The sequence below is a fragment of the Aspergillus welwitschiae genome (genome assembly GCF_003344945.1).
Source record: "Aspergillus welwitschiae strain CBS 139.54b unplaced genomic scaffold BDQ94scaffold_97, whole genome shotgun sequence".
Lineage (NCBI taxonomy): Eukaryota > Fungi > Ascomycota > Eurotiomycetes > Eurotiales > Aspergillaceae > Aspergillus > Aspergillus welwitschiae.
In genome coordinates this window covers 1-15597 of record NW_020798791.1, presented here as the reverse complement: position 1 = coordinate 15597, position 15597 = coordinate 1, and the positions used below count along the sequence as shown (strand labels likewise).

General features: G+C 49.7%; 5 protein-coding genes across 5 annotated transcripts; 4 read left to right on the top strand and 1 right to left on the bottom strand.

Annotated features, from left to right (window-relative positions):
* Positions 1-483: 483 nt before the first annotated feature.
* On the top strand, positions 484-1242 carry BDQ94DRAFT_164310 (uncharacterized protein; the record flags this gene model as incomplete). The annotated part of the gene is made up of 1 exon (XM_026769974.1): positions 484-1242. One exon carries the CDS (start codon positions 484-486, stop codon positions 1240-1242), a length of 759 nt encoding a protein of 252 aa, XP_026619662.1.
* Positions 1243-7323: 6081 nt separating this feature from the next.
* Positions 7324-8034, bottom strand: BDQ94DRAFT_186477 (uncharacterized protein; the record flags this gene model as incomplete). The annotated part of the gene is made up of 1 exon (XM_026775157.1): positions 7324-8034. One exon carries the CDS (start codon positions 8032-8034, stop codon positions 7324-7326), a length of 711 nt encoding a protein of 236 aa, XP_026619661.1.
* Positions 8035-8744: 710 nt separating this feature from the next.
* BDQ94DRAFT_186476 (putative MFS polyamine transporter) lies at positions 8745-10314 on the top strand (the record flags this gene model as incomplete). The annotated part of the gene is made up of 5 exons (XM_026775156.1): positions 8745-8866; positions 8916-9797; positions 9848-9935; positions 9988-10042; positions 10094-10314. 5 exons carry the CDS (start codon positions 8745-8747, stop codon positions 10312-10314), a joined length of 1368 nt encoding a protein of 455 aa, XP_026619660.1.
* A 2665-nt stretch (positions 10315-12979) lies between these two features.
* Positions 12980-14552, top strand: BDQ94DRAFT_164307 (uncharacterized protein; the record flags this gene model as incomplete). Its single annotated transcript, XM_026769973.1, has 8 exons — positions 12980-13109; positions 13189-13208; positions 13257-13290; positions 13345-13418; positions 13472-13848; positions 13909-14004; positions 14081-14221; positions 14450-14552. 8 exons carry the CDS (start codon positions 12980-12982, stop codon positions 14550-14552), a joined length of 975 nt encoding a protein of 324 aa, XP_026619659.1.
* Positions 14553-14669: 117 nt separating this feature from the next.
* Positions 14670-15363, top strand: BDQ94DRAFT_155187 (uncharacterized protein; the record flags this gene model as incomplete). Its single annotated transcript, XM_026768429.1, has 1 exon — positions 14670-15363. A coding segment is annotated over exon 1 (379 nt), but the record flags the coding sequence as incomplete, so codon positions are not given.
* Positions 15364-15597: the final 234 nt, after the last annotated feature.

The window sequence follows — 15597 nt, the reverse complement described above, 5'->3', positions numbered from 1 at the left end:
CTGTTACACTCAAGCTTTCGAAAAAGCTAATGCCCTCCGTAATCGGCATAAAGGTTTAGCATAGAATATCCTTCCCCTACGTTCCACATCACAAAACAATCAGATTGACTCTTTCCGAGAAGAAGTACTGATTTCCTGATACCAGCGCAACCCACCACAGGTGATGACGGAAACCTACAACTTCAAGGAGATTTACACTGAGGATAGGGACACATCGATATGATCCGAAGCAGGATATGCCCCTCGCCCTTCGATCCTACCCAGATTACACCAGCAATGTGAAGCTTTATATAGCAAGGCCCAGAAGCTGATGGGAGGCGTCCTCGCAAGGTCCACGCTTTTCGGAGGGCTAAATAACTGCCTGGCGCCTGGATGGAAGGTATAAAATCAACATTTAAACCCGTCACTGGTCTTCGGAATAGGTCTCTAAAACCCCTACAGATTGCCGGTTGCTTATCCAATATATACATCCACTCTTTCAGAATGCCCAATTTGAGTAAGATTTCACGGGAAATCTTTGATCTCATAACGGCATTACTTAGCCCGAATTCCACCAAGGAGCTGGCAGATGGCCTTCTTTTCAGTGAAAGCCAAGAAAATATACTTTGGAGAGCAATTTTCGAGAGCGATGGATGGATCGATAAAGCATTCGAGCTAGGGGCCTGCCCTGTTCTTGTCGGACTAAAATTACATGAGATCGGGAGGCCCAGCTACAGAGGCTCTCATCGACATCATATCCTTTTATCGACGAACGATGATGCAGGCGACCTTCAATATTTCCAAGATCTTCTATTTAAGTCTCTACGAGAAGGTTATCGTTATGAGCCAACTAAATTCAGAATTATCCTTCCAGAAACTACTTTCGTCAGCCCAAACAAGCGGGAGATGAAGATCCCAGAGATAGCGCTCTATGTGCATGACGCTATCTTGCCTCAAGAGACCCTCGTTCTTTCGAGGAGAACTATTCGGAAACTCTTTGAGAAAAGCGCTGTACGAACACAGTACTCTTTTGCAAGCCAAAGAAAAATCTGCACTGTACAAAGCCCAGCCATATACGGCACGGGAGGGAGTATTTCAAGATCGGAGCAGCTTCTCCCGATATGTGGCATGAACCTTGTTTGTCGCGGAAAGGAGTGGCTGACAGTATTGACAACACCAAAATGTCCTTCTGTGTCGCCGGTTACTAATGATGGTCATCTTCGGAGAGGTCGTATCATAGGTTGGGAAAAAAAAAGGCGGTGATCGTGTTGGACGTTAATACAGAGCGAATCAGACCACTAACCTTCGACGGATTATCATAAAGTATTAGCCTTGGATTCCCTGCTGTAATGTACTATTATGTACAGTTGATGATGATGATGATGATGATTCATACGCTGGCCCCTCGCCTTAAAGCGATATGCAGGGAACCACTATCTACTCACTATGTACATGCATTGATTGTAGACTATTACTTTCCTGACGAACTTGGAGCCTCGTCAAGGCCTGTGTTGGCCGTTGCCTGGTGTTCTGTTCTGCCGCCCTCGTGGCGCGCGACTTCGAAATCTCTGCGATCTATTTTACAGACGATGATGATGATGATGATGATGATGATGATGATGATGATGATGTCATACTCTGACCCCTCGCAAATTGAAGCGATATGCAGGATCTCCCTAACTACTTCTCTCTATATACATTCCTTATGTGCGTTGACCTATTACTTTCCGGACGAATTTGGAGCCTCGTCGAGGCCTATGTTGGCCTAGTCGCCTAGTGTTCTGTTCTGCGGGCCCCGTGGCGCGCGGCTTCGAAACCTTTGGGACGCTTCTGCAAAGTCCAGTACAGCCCCGAGGGTGCTGCTGTCTTGTTCGGCGTCTTGTACCTTACCTTCCTTACCTTGTTGTCCTCCCAACATGCTTGAAATATTGCTAAACGCGGGTCCAATCTTCCTCTGTAGTTGTCGTCGCAGATCATCTGAGTCTTGGACAGTCCACCAGTACATGGACTACTGTCTCTCGAGCTCCACAGACACATCTATCGTTGTCTCGGAAACCATGTTGTTTCTCGTACGTCGCCAGCCACGAGTGACCCGTCCGTAGTTGTGAGAGTAGGTAAGCTCAGTTCCGTGGGAGCGATCCGTATAGTCTTCGGGTACGGATTGCCGGCAGGGTTTTGTCGATCTGGCGGAGATGCCCTCCCTTTGTAGATTTGGCCCACTCTTCCTTCCACTCGTTTAGAATTCTCTTCCGGATGAAGCCCTTTTCACGCGAGAGAACGGGCTGAAAGGGGTGCATTTTTCTCGGGCCTACCGCTTCCTTTGCCAGCCGGTCGGCCTCGTCGTTTCCGAGATCATCGCAATGCCCTGGTACCCATTGGAGGCGAATGGGGATCCCTCGCGCTTTCATTTCGGAGGCTGCCTGCAGTATGGCTCGAATGATCCGCTGGCCGGACTTGTTGGACGGGTTACGAATCGCTTGTAGAGCTGACATACTGTCGCTTACAATGGTTGCGGGATGTTCCACTCTATCTAACTGGCTTTGCCCTTTCTGAGTTACTTGAAGAACCAGGCTGATGGCGTAGGAGATTGCCATGAGCTCTGCTGCGTATACCGACCAGTGTTCCATTGATCCAATGCTGAGTTGTCGCGATTCCGACGCCTGCAGGTTTTCGTTGAGGGCTACGGCTGCGGCCCTTAGGTGGTTCTGCTGGCCGGGTGCGTCGGAGAAGACCGTAGTTCCAGGCATATCCCGTCTGGCTGCTGCGTTCTCTTTCGCCTTTTCTCGGTTTGGTTCGATCTCGATCTCGGCGAACGTTTGCTCTCGCCAGGGCGCTAGTGGTGTGGGGTCGATTGTCTCCAGCGTTTGCAGGCGGCGGAGGTCCATTGTTCGTAGTGTCTTAGCCAGCGCGAAGTAGCAATGGTGTCCGAGATGTGTGCTGCGGGCTTTTGCCCGGGCCATTACCTCATGGAGTGGGTGATGTTCCGGCGCGGTGCTGAGGCTGGCCGCGATGAGCTGGGCGCGTTGCCTCAGCCGTAACCGAGTTGGTAGTGTGTAGGACTCCACTTCGAGTGCCTGCGTTGATACTGTGCGAAAGGCCGAAAGAATCCGTATCAGAGCCGCTCGCTGGATGGTGGCCAGCTGCCGCAGGTGGGTCTTATCCTTTAGAGGATTGTGCCACACGGTAGATACATAGTCTACTACCGGTACCACGCAGGCTTGATAGAGTTGTCTCATCTGCTCCGGTCGTAGATGTCGAAGTCCCCTTAGTGCGATATTGACCTGGGTTGCTCGCTTGAGCACTTGCTGGACATGCTCCTTCCATCGCAGTTCTCTGTCGAAGATGACCACGAGGAGCTTTACCGCTGCGGTGGGCTTGATGACCTTGCCGTTCATGGTGACTTCTCCCTGATCATGTTCCTTCTTGTTTCTAGTCATGTGGATTAGCTCTGTCTTCTCCGCTGCAAAGCATGAGCCAGTACGTCGAGCCCATGCTTCGATGCGTGGGATGTCTTCTTCCTGCAGCTTCCTCAGGTTTTCCTCCGCCGACGGACCCACTCACCAGCGGAAGTAGTCGTCAATAAAGGCGGATGCTCCTCCTTTGGCATCTACTGGTTGGTCTATTAGATCTGAGTTGAAGAAGGTAAAGAGGATCGGTGACAGGGGGGAGCCTTGGGCTAGGCCCGCATTCTCCAACAGTGATGGTTGTGTTTCAAAGTCGTCGAAAGCTATGCTCGCATGTCGGTTCTCCATGAAGCTATGGATCCACTGTCTGGCTATAGTAGGAATGCCTTTGGCCCGCAGGCGTGCTTCAAGGCTAGTCTTATTGACTCCATTGAAGGCACCCTTGAGATCGAAGGCAATAAGCGTTGCTACCCTTGATCGCTGCTGTAGCCATGCTCGATCGACCGCATTCGCGAGGACCAGTAGCGCTTGCTCCGTGTTTCGGCCAGGCCGTCCTCCGTAATGCGTCCCTGGCAACAGCCTATGTTACTCCGCCCAGTGTAATAGCCGCTTGGCTATTACTGCCTCCAGTATTTTTCCGAGTGTGTTCAGCAGTGAAATCGGTCGGTATGCTCCAGGGACTGTATAGTCGGCCTTTCCAGGTTTTCGCAGGACCACAATTCTTGCTCTTTTCCATCGGCCAGGGTAGTAACCTAGTTCGACCGACTTGGTAAAAATATGGGTGATTGTCGTCCGAAGGTAGGCTCATAGATTCTTCCAAACCAAGGTCGGGATCCCATCTTCCCCGGGGGCGGTGGTTCCTTTGGCAGCTTTAATTGATCTGTAAACCTCCAGCTCGGTGATTGGCTCCCATCGTATCTCCTCTGCTGGTGACCCTGGACCCTCTAGTTATGCGTCTGCTCCTGCCATCTTGGGGAAGAATGAATCGAGAAATGCTTTGGCTTTTGCCTCATTATCTACTACCTCTTCGGGCCCGATGGTCAATGCAGGAATGGTGGCGTAGTCATCCCGCGGGCGCATATAAGTCGCCGCTTTCCACAGGTGCCCTTCTCCGGCTTTATCTAGGTATTCCTTCCAGTGTGCGGTTTTGGCTTTTTCGATGGCCCGCGTCCACTGTCGGCGCTTCCCTTGCATATCCACAAACAGGGCCTTGGAGTTGGGATGTTGCGGCCCCAGGTCTGCACAGCTACTCTGCCATTTTCGGCGGGTTTGGTTGACTCCAACCTGTTGGACCTTGAGTGCCGGGGTAAACCACCGTTTGGAGTACGGTGATGACCGGTGCCTTGGAATGTGTCGATCAAGGGCGGTGACGGTCGAGCCAATCAGCTTCTCCACCGCTTGGTCCAGATCGGCTGTAGTGACAGTGGTAGATGGGGTGGTGGATAGGGTGGTCGTCTGGGACTGAATATCTTGACCAATCTTCTCCCAGTTTGCCCGGTCGTATGCCCTCTTTGGATTTGGTGCTCTATTTCGCCTAGGCTGTAGGTCCCATTCTGAGAGGGTTCCACGGTGGTCGGACCCGTAGTTGTCGTGATATAGTTGGCATCGGGTCAGTCTCGCGGAGTCGTCAGTCACGGTGAGATCTATCGTGGATGATTGTCCTGGGTTGTGTAGTGCCCAGTATGTCGGTGTGCCCCGCGGTAAGCACCACTGGAGTCGATGTGTCTGGAAGAAGTTAATGAGCTCATCGGCACGTTCGATAAGGCGGGGAGCGATCGGCTGGTGGTTCCATGCTGGATGGTGGCGATTAAGGTCCCCAGCCAGAATCATTTTCGTCGTTCTGTGTGTGCTATTCGAATGTTCCTCAATAGTCGTCTGGATTGTGTCTAGTTGTTGCCGGGCGCTGGAGTCGTGGGTTGGTTGGAGGAGCGTGATAGGCGGGATGTAGTTCGAGAAGACGAGATATTGGATGTTTGCCGTCCAGATTTTGACCGCGTCCAGATCAGGGTGATTGCAGTGAATCTGTCGATGTGATGATGTTGACATCCGTTTATTGACGTAAAGCAGACTGCGGAACCGCGCAGCTTCCTCAGTGTAAGTAGGGCGGTAGAGTCGCCATGCGCTGTGGTTGACGTGGGTACGGTACGCGGAGATTGGGGGTTCCTGGATTAAGAGGAGGTCGAGGTTTGTCGTTTGGTGGTCGTTTATGAGGGCTTCCATTCCTGCCCTAGATTTCATGATGTTCAACTGTAGGATACGGAGATTGTGCGAGGTCACTGGGAGGACCGGGGTTTGAGGGGCTTCTGGCACCTCCGATCTCCAGTGGGATGTTCCTCATTGCAGTCTGAGCACCGGGGTCTTACCCCAGGGAAACAGTGACGTTGATCATGGGGTCCGTTGCAGTGTCCGCAGCGGATCCGCTCCGTACATGACCAGACGAGATGGCCAAATTGTTGACAGCGACGGCACCTCTTTCGTTCCACCCGATGTGGTTCCACGCTCCCGATATATCTCTGTCCCACCAGAAGTCCATTGTTGAGAATAATCTCAGCGGCTTCCGGGGTATTTAGCCAGATGCCCATTGTTGCGGAGCGCCCTAAGGGGATTTCTTTCCTCTTCAGCCACGCGATATCTTCGATCTTGTATCCTTTCCCCGCAAGGTTATTTTCCTGCATGATCCTTTCGATGCTATCCCCTTTATTACTGTCGAGATCGAAATATTCGGTCGGGACCCGGTGCACTACCACTCCGAAACGGGGTTTCACGAGTTTCGTCTCATTGCCTAGTTCTTCCAGCCATTCAGGATTGTTTCGGGCCGTTGTCGCTGACTGTTCGTCTCGAAACCGAATCACGTAGCCTGTTTTAGTGGTCCCAATTCCCGCAACTTCATGGTCCTTGGTGGCTTCCGCATGTAACAAAGCAGCGCGGATACGCGTGTTGGCAACATCGGTAGGCAAGTACCTCGTGAATGCTTCGTGGTCCCCATTTTCTGCGTCTTCTGTCGGGCGTGCTGTGCTGATCCGAATACAGTTCGGTTCCTTTCGGGGTCGGGGCACTCTCTGTTCAGCCTCTCCGCCTGCCGCTTCGGCTGCGACCGCGGCCCATGTTTTGGGCTGCGGGGAGGCTGCCCAGGTGTCAAATTGTGCACGCAGATCGTGGACTTCCTTAATCAGCTGTAGATTCTGGTTTTGGAGCGTTTGCTGTTCTTTCCGAATTTCCTTTAGCTCTTGCTGGGTCGATTCGATGATCTTGCTTTGGTACTGGATGATATCCTTCAAACTGTTGATCAGGCTTCCCACCACTTGGGTTGTGATTCTTGCTTTTCCATCCTCAAGGGACGGGAATTCGACTGCTGGGATGGCCACATTCTTAGCTTGCGACCGCGTTGCTCGTCCCTTTCTCACTGGTAGGGGGCCAGCTTCACCACTGCCCCTTGCAGAGTTTTCCGGTGTTCTCGGGGTGTCCTCAGGACCACCCGCAGGCGAAACCGCCATCGGGCCGCGATTAGTTTCCGCTCGGTATACACAACGCAACCACAATTACGATCACCAACAGTTCGATTTGATATCAAACCAGAACTTCCAGTCCAATCCCCTAGGTCTCTTTAGGTCTCACTGAGTACCAACCTGTCTCTCTATTTTACAGACTTTCCAAATATGGGCTTTACCACCAATTCACTTTTCTTCTTTCCCTAACCCTCATGCTGACGGACACTATCCCTCCTATGGTTAGACACTGATCAGAGCTAGCCACTCAAGTTCTGAATAGGCCGAAGTGCCCCGCAATTGTGGGGCATTTGTGTTACGGTACAAGGGTCTGGGAAAGACTAAAAGAGAATAGGTGGTATATAAAGCCAATATCTGGAAAGTCTGTACCTTCATGGTAGTTTCTTCTGATCTTCAATAGGTGGCAAACCCCAGTTCCCTATACGAACAATGGTTTACCAGAAACTCCTTCGGCACCCGTCCAGTTCCGTGCCATTTCCTGCGTTTACAGCATCAAGGAGGGCGTTAAACAGGTAGACGGTCCCCATCGCTGTGCACAAATGCAGGACTAATTTACTGGATCCGGCAAATCCAAAGCGATCGGGTATCTGGAAAAGGAAACTCAAGCATCCGGTGGCATTGAGGGCCATGAAAATGAGATATGATGCTAACATTGACTGTCGACAGGCTGATGACCATAAGCTCGCATGGATAGCAGGGATCAAAGTCAATATCCCGTGAGTTAGGCAAATGGAAGCAAAATTGAAGAAAATGCCATCCTGGATATTGAGGCAATGAGATAGACATTGCGTAGCCATTATGAGCAATATGGAGGCGTAAAACAAGATAATCCATTTGTCGTGATGGAACTGGATGTAAATAAACGAAGCATCTGCAATGGCCAAGAAGGTGATCACAGCAGCTTGTTCAAGATGAACGGTGCCATGGTTTAGGCGGGCTTGAATTGAAAGCACAGAGAGGATTGAGGCAGCAATAAAGAAGGACAGAAGGACGAGGGCGTCGGGGAAGGCATTCTGAACTTGATCCAACGGAAGGGTGATAAAGTTGTAGAAATAATTGGCCGAGAAAAAGGTGAGATAAATAAGTGTAAATATGCGGAGAGTAATGATCAGAAGATCACTGCCTCGGATCCGGATTGTCACCATCACGAAATAAATCCTAAGGTATCACGACAGTGGGATTGGAAGACAACAATATGGGGAAAGGTAAAGCCAAAAGACAGTGTAATTCGCACTATACTTTGTGACACTGGGGAGCGCAATTGCCTCTCTCTTAAGCTTATATGCCGAACTGCTTGGATTTTCCGCTAAAGGAGCTGGTTGATATGAAGCTCTTACTGGCGCCTGTGTGTGTGCAACGCCAGTGACTATTATGTAATCTGCGGAATTTCGTTCTCTTGTGAATCAATGAAAAGCATATGATTGAATGGCCCTGCTAGTGACTCACTAAAAGCTTGACTATTACGCACTTAATTTCGATTTGCACATGTTCAACTTGTGTGCTTCGGTTATGATTACGCGGCTGCTCCCGCGAGTTCGAGATGCCTCGAGTTTCTACTGTAGTACTAGACTAGCTTTTGCCCAGTAAGAGAAGGTCTTGAGCAAAAGCTGTTTTCCGCACTAAATGCTACTAGCCACTTAGCCAAGGATACATTCTGATACACTAGAGCATGTCGGTTCAAGCAGTTGAACTGTCGTGTACACAATGATGTTCGTCACGAAAAATGTTATCTGAATATATCCGACTGTAAGGGCGATTAAAGCAGTTATACATTGACTGTTTAGCTCAAGACCTCAACCTACATTGCGATAGCTTCGAGTAACGGAGATCGACAGAACGCCAACCCCTCCCCAACATGCAATCCATTGAGAAGCAAGAAGTTCGACAAGAAGATCTACAGGTATCAATAACAGATAACTGGACAACCGGTAAACGGCTATACCATGCGATAACTCCCTGCCTATTTGCGTTCCTGATGTAAGTCTGGTCTCATTGACCCAACTTCCGAAACACTGAGACGATACAGTACTTTGGGAACTTCTGTCCCCGAGCCTGCTATTGCTATTATTATGAAGGAATTCTGCGTTGGCCGACTTGAGGCTACAATGAGCATCACTCTTTATACGATTGGCCTCGCGCTTGGCCCCCTTCTTTTCGCTCCTCTCTCAGAAACATACGGTCGCAGATGGATCTATATTCTTGCTTCAACTTCCCTACTAAGTTTTGCAGCCGGGGCTGGAGCAGCCCAAAGCTTTGCTAGCTATCTCATCTGTCGATTCCTAAGCGGGATGCTAGGTTCTGTCGGCATTGCCATGGGTGCAGGAACAGTGGCTGACGTCTGGCCTCATGGGCGGGGGCGTGCGTCTGCATCGCTGATGTTCGTCCTGGGTCCATTTTTAGCCCCCAGCTTGGCGCCGTTCATAGTGGCCTACTTTCTAGAAGCCTTCAATAATGATTGGAGATGGACGCAGTGGTTCTTGCTGCTCGTTGGATTTCCCATCTGGATATTGATCCTGGGAATGCGGGAGACCTCGACAGCGAAGCGTTCGAGAGACGGGCCGCCAAGGCATCTACAACGCTCGTTGTCTCTCCCTCTGAAAATGCTCTGCTCCGATCCCATAATCTTCGCTTTGACTTTACACACTTCTTTTGGCTATGCAATGATTTTCAGCTTCTTCTCTAGCTTCTCGTACATATTAACTCTTGACTACGCATTCCACAACCCGCAGTCAAGCCTATGTCTTCTGAGTCTAGCTATAGGTTATTTTTGTGCTATTTTGCTGTTTTTGATGCTAGAAGCAGTGATACGCATGCGCCTGAAGAGTTGCCAACAACGTCTTTCACGACCGGAGGATGGACTAATTCCAGGCATTGCTGGAGGCGTTCTCCTTCTCGCGGGTGAAACATGGTATGGCCCTTTGCATCTTTGATGTGTTGTACTGATGATTACTACCTCAGGTATGCGTTCTCCGCCCGCAGGGGTGCAAGCTGGGCAGTATTCGTTGCTGCAGGTATACCCATCGGCGGTGGCGCCTTTATGCTTTTCGTGAGAAGTCATTGTCTGAGGGCAATAGATGGAAGTGACTAACGGACTGTAGCTTTCCGCTATTAACTACATAATGCAAGTCTACGATCATCGGGTTGTTGCATCTGGTAAGTGAGAAAGTCATCTGATGCAGAGTGCTGGAGCTTACTTTCCATCAGCCATTGCAGCGAATGGAGCGATTAGATACAGCCTTGGCGCGATATGCCCTCTTTTCACGATACAGATGTATGAGCGGCTGGGAGCACACTGGGCAAGTGGCACCTTTGCGCTGATCTCTCTGCTGCTTCTCCCTCTTCCGTGGGTGTTGATGCAAAATGGTCAGCGGTTAAGAACTCGATTACCGAAGCGTGACATGGCAACTAGTGATGTTGAGACTTAGTCGAAAATTGGCCATACATAAGGCGTGAAAGAGCATTCTCGCGCAATATGCCGTCCGAAGGCGGTTCGATGTACTTGACTACTAATTTTCCATAATATGACACCTTCCTTACTAAGCTCGCTAGTCTAGCCGCAATCGAAAGATGTATGTACTATTACCTGTCTCCACTACTGACCAGTACAAAGAATATATTCCGTACTATGCACAAAGATGCCAGCCACACTTCGCATGGCCTCAAAGTCATCTGCTTGCCTCGGTGCCTGCCATGTCATGAGGAGATGTCTGCTCCTATACCTGTCTTATTCGACTATAATTTAGACTTAATGGTGTATGGCAACAGCAGCCCGGATATCGAGTATAATGAGCATATCTCGTGCGTGAGAACTTCGTATACAGGATCTTGCACAATTACCATGCCTACCCCAGGGTCTCCATATTCTTTCCTAACCCTACCCTGCACAAACTACTGTACCATACCTACCGCTTACTCTTCCTACTCCTTCCAAAACATAACACACCTGCACTAATCTATATCTGGTTAGCCGGAATACAAATAGTCTTGGCAGGTACCGATCTATCGTATAATTTCATTAGAAGTGCACCTAAACTGACGATGCTGTAAAGCCCAGTAGCGACTAAACAGTTTATCTGAAAAAGCATCTCGGAAAGCAACAGTAAGGTGTCCCTGTTGGAGCGTTGTTTGGACACGGAAGCTTCTAAATTCCGGTATTCCTCTGACATGTACTACTGTAAGATTAAGAAGTAAAAGTATCAAAATTACAAAACGCGTCCATTGTTGCCAAGCGCACTAATATGCCCGCCTAACCGTATGCAGACTAGTGTATCAAGGCTAGGGATTGCGAAAGAGCTTGGGGACTCTGGGATAGGCATCGTGATTGTGCAAGACACCTGTATGTAACAGTTAGCGGCTATAGCTCATACATTGAACAGGCTGGTGGGACTGAAAGGTTTCGGGCTCAGGTTGCTCATCCGCAACAAAGCGGCGGCCCTCACAATACAGAACCCTCGGCAACAGTCAGGCCAGGAGTTCGTCTGCCTGACGTACAAGTTAATAAACAGACTGCGGAGAAAAGGAAACCATATCAAGATTCTTTGGGTCCCTACCAGCGAAGACAACAAATTACTGGGCCTAGCTAAGGAGCAGGCAAGGGCCGCGACCCATGAGGACGCTATCCCACAAGCACAGGTTTCCAGAATGAAGTCAACAACCTTGAACCACGCACGATCCCAAGCAGTCACCACGAAAGCCTTGCCAGAGGACGTAGGGAGACACGCCAAACGAGTGGATGCAGCACTTCCAGGAAAGCACACCCGACAACTGTATGAGGGATTATCATGGAAAGAAGCAACCGTGCTGGCTCAACTCCGGACCGGCATGACAAGATTCAAATGGATATCTTTACCGGATCAATGTCGCGCAGACAGACCAGTGTGCATGCGGACAAGCAAGAGAAACCGTGGAGCATTTTCTCTTCCGGTGTCGGAAGTGGACTGCGCAACGGATCGCACTGCTACAAAGTACTCGAACTCAGCGGGGCAATCTCTCCCTATGCCTGGGCGGGAAATCGCCTTCCGATGATCAGCAATGGACGCCGAACTTGGAGGCAGTACGAGCGTCAATACGATTTGCCATCGCCACGGGCCGACTAGACGCCACCTAACCATGTCAACCGAGATAATGACACCCTTCCCCTAACTAACCTGCACCAACCACCTTGTGCCACAGATGGTAGACGCGCTTCAACTGCCGAGGATAGGATGTTGAACACTTGAAGAAGCGCCTTCAAGCCAGTCTATTAACAAAACTACTAACCCACAGGGATTCCTACGATATTGACAGCTGAGTGGACATATACTGAAAGGATCTATGTCTGGGCTCGAAGGAGGACTGCGGATGTACACTAGATTTCGTGTTGATAGATTAGTGATAGTTGCCCTTTCGGCTGAGCCGCCGGGCGTTAATGAATTGTGTGCGTGTGCGTGCGTGCGTGAGTGTGTGTGTAACAGCTGAGACCACCGGCAACCTGGCATTAACCTCCTGTGCGTGGAAGTACGGCCAGTGGATTGTCATGCAGCGATGTGAAACGCATCTCCCTTGGCGTCCTTGCGAGATACTCATCACACCCCACGTATGCTCAACCTAGGAGCCGAAATGAGTAAAGCCACACAGTCATTATTGCCATTTGCTTGATACTCTATTCCTATTATTACAAGGAGTAGCATCCGTGCATTGTGGTGGAGCAGGCAGTATAAACCTGGTTTCTGGTTCAACAGTCCCTATTTCCGCGTTGGACTTTTTTCTTACTAGCCATTCCAGCTCTAATCGATCAACAGCTTAGAGATCATACATTACACTGCCCGACAGAGTCTAGCATCCTTATAACAGAATATTTTGTATCGACCAACACATGGTCGAACAAATGGCAGCCAATTATTGCGTTTTCATGCCGCTTCAGGCCGAACTAGAGTTTTGTTCTCTAATCAGACAATTTTGGAGCATGCACTGCCACGAAAATAAGATGGAAATTCCTATAAATATGAGTGTGAGGCAGCAACCTTGAGAGCAACAATGCAGGGCAGAACTCCGATACCCACAGTAGTACCGAAGCCGTATCTGTCTCGTTGGGTAAATTCCGACGAAATAATGCCGGAGGGGAATCTATTTGTACCAATACAGGCTGTTCTGACCATAGGTATGATCACCAGCCTCACATGTTTGATCGTGAGGTTGCTAGTGAGGCGGCGGTTGGGCAATAGACTTTATCCGGAAGATGGTATGTTTCGCCAATCGGTGAGATGGGTATTGCCCGGCTCTTGACTTAGTTCGTCTTTATTGACCCAGAAACATGATAGTTTGTCTCATCCTCTCATGGGTACGTCTCTAGATATTAGGAGAAAGACGGCTGCTTATATCGTGTTAGATAGTTTGCATCAGCACCCAAGTCTCGATTCTTTGTGAGTAGCAACCCACGGAGCCAGCCGCGTCACTCTCAACGGCTAACAAAGCAGACGCCTCACATCATGCTGGACTGGGAACACATGTTCAAGAACTGAGTACCGAAAAAGTAAATTTATATGAAAAGGTAGGGTTGTTCACACTGAGGCGTTTTCCTAGCTCATATTGTTCTTAAACCAGCTATTTCTAGCAGCCGCATGTCTCTTTATCATGGGTCTGTATCTTGCCAGGACCGCTCATCTGATCTTTCTCAACCGTATTCTCAACGGGAAACGATACATGCGCTATGCATGGTATGTCACTACTGCATTTATCACTGCAGGCTCTGCCGTGGTCATATTGCTTTTCATCTTTGCTTGCCGGCCGGTCGTCAGCTCCTGGGACGTGTCAGTGCCGGGCGAATGTATCAGTCGGCCCGCCATTTTCATTGCCGTGGCCGTGCTTAACATATGCTCCGACATTCTCTTGGTACTGCTACCACTCCCATTGATATATACGATCCCAGTGCCCGGATCGGAGAAAGTGAAATTTATCATTCTCTCCGTGATGGTGTGCATGTGAGCATGAGGCCCACTGAACCCTCGCGATCCGAAGCCGCACAGATTGACGTTTGACAGGACATTCATTGCCAGCGCTATTCGGCTCCACATTACGATTCCGTTATTGGACTCAGATGATCTGACATACGACATAGCGCCACTTGCGCTTCTCGTGTATGTGACCGCGGCGTCAATGCCTTCGCCTTCGCGGCTATACTGGACAGGCCGAACATCTAACACAGACTCACAGTGGCATAGAAGCCAATCTCATCATTATTGCGGCCTGCCTTCCCGCAGTACGGCAGTGCTTCCGACTAGCCGTCGCAGCTCGTACAGTATCGACAGGTGGATGGTTGGAGCCCCGGATTGACTGTGCCAACGCTGAAAGCTTGTCCTCTCCACGGGTCCAGAGAACACGACCTTTATTTCGTCTCACACATTTCGAACCAATGGCCCAGGCACACATCCCGTCTCATCCACGTATACGCCCCCTTACAGAGCCTAAAAGTGAAACATCCATGAGATGATCTTTGATCCATATACATCACTTCTGGCGATGTTTCCTTCTTATCCAACTCCCGGTTTGAGGAATACCATGGATCTCTGTATATATGTATAGCTACCAAATTAATGTGATAATATGCGTCGTGTGGCACGTCAAACTAGTTCTCTCGAAGGACAGGACCCCGACTACACTCAAATCGTTCTTCATGGTCATCTGAATGTCCCGAGTCGACTAGCGTACTTGTGAAAGACAACAGAAATTTAATAATATGATGATTATAGCAAACGATATAGCCAAAATGCTATGGGCATAATGGGAGTAATGCGAACCTCTTGTCTGGGCGTCAGAGCCTGTGCTTGGATACCAGGTTGCCAAAACAGCGTACAAACCGGACTATTGGTCTTGTAAGAATCATGTGTAACAACGCCTACGACCAATGAAGTACGTATCTCTCCCTGTCATAAAAGTCAGGGGTGCAACACTGAAAGGAATGGAGGGACGCGGATGGGAATCGTGCACTGTTCCGCAAGCGTGTACAGAACATGGTATATTATCATCATAGACAGAGCTGGAGGTGCCTGCCAGGCGATATGGTCAATTGCTTGAATGCATAGTCTGCCGGCATCTAGACTTACGATTCCTCCCGAAGAGGCAGGCGTTGTTCTTGCTGATCCATACGCTGGCTCAACGCGTACGGTTCCTGTGCGTTGCACTGGTATGCGACTGCAACTCACATTTCTGATGGCCTCACAACTGTGGTCTGAGACGAGGGGCAGCAAGGCCCCCAGTGGAATTTGCACGGATACCATGTCTTATCTCGAGCCGTTGAAACTAGATTGCCAATTGTTCGCTGCATTCGGTAGCAATTTCCACATTCAAGGCGGTTGCACAGTTCAACAATCCAAGAACCCACACAGGGAGTTCCTGGCCCAAGCCTTTTACAATGCTGGTAGCAGTGGCTGTGACCGAGCAGATTCGACAGTGAAAATTTCAACAATATATATACTTGCCTATCCATCATAGTGGCTCGCAGGTCTCCAATTGGATTTCAGCTTGGTCGGCGTCACGGTGCCCAAAACACCCTATCAGTGGATGCTGGGAAGAATGTCTCATTGCGGCGCGCAAGCAATGCCGAAGGTAAGACCGTAAAGTCAGGTTTGCTGCTACACAGGGTCGTCCAGAAAGCTTATCAAACAGGGCTTCTTTCCAAGTGATCTCCCTCTGGATCCGACAATCGACCTTGAAGCGAGATCTCGGAGTCT